This window comes from Triticum dicoccoides, chromosome 3B (genome assembly GCF_002162155.2).
Source record: "Triticum dicoccoides isolate Atlit2015 ecotype Zavitan chromosome 3B, WEW_v2.0, whole genome shotgun sequence".
NCBI classification, from domain to species: Eukaryota; Viridiplantae; Streptophyta; class Magnoliopsida; order Poales; family Poaceae; genus Triticum; species Triticum dicoccoides.
In genome coordinates, this window is record NC_041385.1 from 845,785,688 (window position 1) to 845,790,982 (window position 5,295).

Here is a 5,295-nt window from a genome sequence, read left to right on the forward strand (position 1 = left end):
GGTCCTAAAGAGCAAATATGTTCCACAAGAGACAGAAATTAAGCTGGTCGTGACAACGTCATTTCGAAAAGAATCTGTTCCACATGAAACGGAAACCGATCAAGAGGTAAGTTCTAAAAGTGGTTTGTTATCTAGACAGTACTAAGCCAAATCTATTTAGCAGCGGTAGTTTCTAAATAATAGTAAACCAAATCTACTCGTCAACACTAGATTTTGGCCAAAATAAATAAATTCATGTGGCTTAGTACAAATTCTTGTGGATTGGGGGGGAGGGGGCAATTGCCCCACAGCCTCAACATAGCTCCGCCGCTAGGGAGGCGCCGATTAGGAGGTCTCTAGTTTACCATACCCTCCTGAGATTCCAAGATGATGCTTTTCGTTATTATGTAGATCAAAGCCACTTTGCTTGATATTCGTAACACAAGACGCCTACAATGGCCCATGAACCATGAAATGAAAGCCGATGCAGATATCATTCGACTGGCTCCAAGCAACGGTTGGGTTTCAGGTAACATTTTACTTTCATTACTGGTAAACATGCGTGTGTTGCAACGAGACAAACAAACTCTCGCACCTAGTGAGTTTGCGAATATTCAAAGGCGTGGAAGAGCTCGCCTAGTCTCAGTATCGTGAGGCGTCGGCTCGTTTAGGGATACAGGACGCCGTGGTATTCTAGGTCGTGTACAGATGCTTATTTAATGCATATATTGGACCAAAGAGATGACATTGTACAGTGGATGGCGACGAACGTCGCAAAGCTAGTGACGGTGTTTTGGTTCTGTGTACAATATATTTCGGAGGGTTTGGCTGGTATGGTCGTTGGGGCTGATCACATATAGGCCTGCTGAACAAAAACGTATACTTTTTATTAGACTAGAACAATGTTGTGACGTGCGTTGCAACGGGATATAAAAATTCTAGTACGTTAACTTGTGATTTACCTGTCCATAATATGCGATTGTGTAAATAAATGTTCATCAAATTCCGCCCGTGATTTACCTTATATTTGGTCAAAAGTGATTTACATGCCTATAGTATGCGATTGTGTAAATAAATGTTCATCAAATTCTGCCAATGATTTACATTATATTTTGATCAGAAGTTTGGTAAGTAAATTAAAATAGAATTGGTTTAGAAGGTAAGTAAATTAATACGACTGATTATTATATGAGGAAGGTTGAACGAAGGAGTGGTGAGAAGAAAGGTGAAACAAAAACCTTACGTCCTTTTAAGTAGTATAGAATATTCGTGTTTGTCCTTTATTCTTTTTTGCATATGGAATGCACTCCTCTGCTTACCACATCTGGTTGATTTTGGGCTATAGGTTGCACCAAATCCTTGCCAACACTACTACTGAAAAGATGGCCCAGATAACTACATGGATTTCTTGGTCAGTAATGGGCACATTACCTATGCAATTGGCAGTGCATATTCAACTATTGGCAATGGTAATGAAGAAAGTGATGGGAAAGAAGGGTGGGGTTCATAGTCACCGTCCTACTCCAATTTGGATTTATTCTTTTTTTCTGATCAAATTTGTCATCCACCCATTCTTCTCCACTATTAAACAATCAAACAAGAATTTTCTTACGTGCACCCCGCAATTAAACACACAACACCACACAGATCAATCAGCACCAGACGATTAGGCCCATATATCTCAATCTAACGGTCATCATTAATCTAATACGCCAATGGTGTGGACCTAGCAATTTTCAATGACTGACCATACTCCACCAACGAGGAATATTCCAACTACCAGTTTCGCATCCCCTACGATTACGCAATTCTGATCGCTAATGAAGGAAACTCAACGAAATTGGCTCCCCTCGCCCTTAACCTCGAAGTTGTCTGCCTTGAGTCGCCACAGCTCTAGACGCCGCCCACCAACACCGTCTCCTGCCTGCACGGCGACCTCGCGGCACTGCACCACTCTGTCGCCTCCCTGCATGATCGCCATCGCCGATTGTTGCCACTCGCAGCGTGGAATCCGTCAGCGACATAGTGGGCGCCCAGGAGCTTGCCCTTGCAGCGTGGCATCCGTCTGCGAGATCGCCAGTGCCCAGGAGCCTGCCCCGGCACCCGCGCGGCCGCGCCCGCCCTGCACGTCCCCTGAACTAGCTGACCACACGTAGCTGAAATTCTTCCCTGCACTTCTTCAGGTTTGACTTCTTCCTTTGACCTGTTGCAGCATTACTCAGGATTATAATTTTGAGAATAGAGTTCTAAAAAATAAAAGGTTGCACAGCAGAATGCTATAAGTTCTACATCTCTAATTAATGGTTTTCCATGTGGAAAATGGTTAGTGTTTTGGCTACTGTAATTTTGTAACTAACTGAATCATTCACCCTATCTCCTTGGCCTGTTGTCAACAAAGTTGGCTTTCAGAATTTAGAAAGGTTACTTGAGTGGTCGCAGAACACCTAAAATATTGGATTTAGCTTAGAGAATTTACAAAGTTGCCAATGGTATTACTGTAAGCGCACATCACAGAACGGGCAAATTAATCATAATTAGTTTCAGCTCTGGCCTATGGCGAGTACGCATGCACATACATAGACATTCATATGCATGCACCCTGTGAAGAGCCTCTGGAAGCCATATGCCAAATTATAGAGTGCTGCTCTGAAACACCATGTAGCTATACAAGCACACACAAGGCTGTGGTGGTGCTTTCTGTTAAATCACGTATGACCCACCAAACCATGTAATATGCTACTTGAGATGTCTAAAATCCTTTGATTTAGGGACATGCACGGAATGAACTACAAACTGCACTAATATACCAACAGATACATACATACATACCTGATGCGTGCTCAAGGACATACCAAGGCCCCAGGCAGATACATAAAATCTGAACATACATGAGGAGAAAGAAGAGAAGTTCATTACCCCAGCTGAAGATACATGAGTAAGAAGCAAGATAACGGTACATATCCAGAATTAAATATTACTTCTATATTACATGATCTATGAAATACCATAAGAACACTAAATCACAAAGCCCTATTGAGAAATTAATTCTCTAGCTACAAAGCAACAGTTCTATGAAATCAAAGCATTACCCTTGCCAAGATCATCATCAGCGCCACCATGGACGTCAACAGCAGGGCCAACAACTGAATGTGGTAAACAAATATGCCTATCACATCAAGGAAATGTTCCATAGACAACTCCATGGATTTCTTAGAACAATAAAAATACTGGGCAATGCAACTCAGAATCAAAACATACTCTTCGATTCAGACTTTTTGCTCCCATCCCCTTTAGGCACCTCCTTATCCCTCTCGAAATCTGAACCATTAAGGGCCTTATCATCAACACAACCACCAACTAAGCAGACAATTTCTCATATTAAATTCTTGAAAGCGGACACTCATTCATGGTAACCACCATGATGAGCTTAATAGTATTACAAAAAGAATTGCCAGTTTTTATATTCAAATGTCATATTTGAATGTAGTATGCTTAAACATTTGCATATGCTACCTGATTAGTTTTTCTTTATATTCAAATGTCATATCTGAATGTAGTATGCTTAAACATTTGCATATGCTACCTGATTAGTTAGTGTAGGAATGAGAGGCTTGCACTTGTTGTTCCATTTTATCTCTTGAGAACTACATGACACTGAATTTCTCTTCAATAGTAACTTCTCCAACTTCCTTTCTTTCATGGTAACTCTTGGATCCACTCACAACCAGAAGGTGCAGCAATCTAGAGCAGGATAATACTCAGTTAAATCAGCTTTTCTAACAAAGCCCTATAACAGAACGAATTATACACAGTATTGGGAACATTCATGGTGATTTCTGAATGAGGCGATGCACCTGGGGACGAACCGAATTGACGGGGTGGAGCAGGCGGCGGGGTTGGAGAGAGAGACTTACCTGGACCCAGAAGACCGCGCGAGAGAGGGTGGAGAGGCTCATGGCGGCGACGGCGGCGGCGACGGCATCAGGAGGAGCGAGAAACCCGGCGTCGCACGCGAGCATGCCGAGCTCGAGCGGCTCCTCGAGCACTTCGGCAACCGGATTCGGAGAGGGAGCGGGGTAGAGAAGGTGCGTGCGAGTGCCACGCCTCCGCGTATGCCTCCGCCGGCGCCTAGCGCTGGCGCGAGCATGCCGAGCTCGAGGGCGTCCTCGGCCACTTCCGCGACCGATTCGACATGAAGGGGAGGAAGAGCAGCGGCTGCGAAGGGGAGCCTCGACCTGACAGGGAGCACCCGTGGTGGTGACGGAGGGGAGCGGCGGCTGGACCAGGGAGCGCCGGCGTTCGTGACGAAGGGCGCCAGCTGTGGGGCGAGGGATTTGGCCACCATGGGAGAACGGGGAACGGGAAGAGATGTGTGAGGGACTGAGGGGGCGGTGGGGAGGATAACTAACGTTTTTCTAATAATCATTTAGTACTCCTATACTACTAGCTAACGTATTAGGCAGTGACCGGAGAGATATTGTGAGTCTATTTAAAAAAAGAGAGATTGTGAGTGACTGCGACTTTGTTCAAATCAATTTTTTTTATCTTATAAAAAGATCCATTCTTTTTATCCGATTTGCCTGCGTGCGTGCGATCTTGTTTTATCATCCGGCCTTGTTACAATAATTTTTATTTCATGGTTTTAAAAGTTCATTATATGAATCTCTATAAAAGTTGTTTTTATTAAAAATAATCTATATAAAAGTTGATACAATAATTTATTGAATATATTTAAGTTCCATAATCATAAAGGTCATCTTGTGGTCTATGGATGTTAAATTTTATGGAGCACTTCAGTGGAGATATTTTTTCTAAAACTCCTGCATCAGTATATTTTTTGTATCATTATACTTATTCTATGTTGTATCACTGTTTTGAAACTAACCATGGTTAGTACTTTCTAGGTTCATATGATAGATTTTAGAACAAAACTAGCTGTCACTTTTGTGGACTAGGAATTGAGTGATGATAATTTAAGAAAATGAGATTTAGAAAATGATGGAAACAATACAAATCTCACGGGTTGTATGTTACACGCGCGATCATATCGTTGGGTATAAGACACATTTAAATAGCTCGATGAAAATAACTCGCTAAAAGAGAAATTACATTCAAAATAGATGTTTCTATAGATTATGATACGTGCGTTGCACGTGCATACTTACTAGTCATAAAGATCATCATCATCTTTACCTACTTCATTGTCAGAGTCAACCCAGTCTGAATCCCACTCACTGTCATCATTGACACTTTTTTTTCATTGCATTTCTTCTTCTACCACAAGCTTTCTCTTGCTTTCTTCTGAGTTCATGGCCA

The 5,295-nt window shown here is 42.4% G+C and overlaps 1 protein-coding gene across 3 annotated transcripts; it reads right to left on the reverse strand.

Annotated features, from left to right (window-relative positions):
- Nucleotides 1-1,656: 1,656 nt before the first annotated feature.
- Nucleotides 1,657-4,355, reverse strand: LOC119278875. 3 transcript variants are annotated; one of them, XM_037560221.1, is made up of 6 exons: nucleotides 3,894-4,351; nucleotides 3,563-3,720; nucleotides 3,238-3,297; nucleotides 3,069-3,122; nucleotides 2,809-2,857; nucleotides 1,657-2,182 (listed from the first exon to the last, which is right to left on the reverse strand). In XM_037560221.1, the coding sequence occupies exons 2-6, from the start codon at nucleotides 3,677-3,679 to the stop codon at nucleotides 2,118-2,120; spliced, it is 345 nt and encodes a 114-aa protein (XP_037416118.1). In that variant the 5' UTR covers nucleotides 3,680-3,720; nucleotides 3,894-4,351; the 3' UTR covers nucleotides 1,657-2,117. The 3 variants fall into 3 exon arrangements, 2 of the variants coding, with proteins under 2 accessions (XP_037416118.1, XP_037416117.1); XR_005138010.1 differs by having other exon boundaries at nucleotides 3,069-3,145; nucleotides 3,563-4,355; XM_037560220.1 differs by having other exon boundaries at nucleotides 3,563-4,351.
- Between the last annotated feature and the right edge of the window lie 940 nt (nucleotides 4,356-5,295).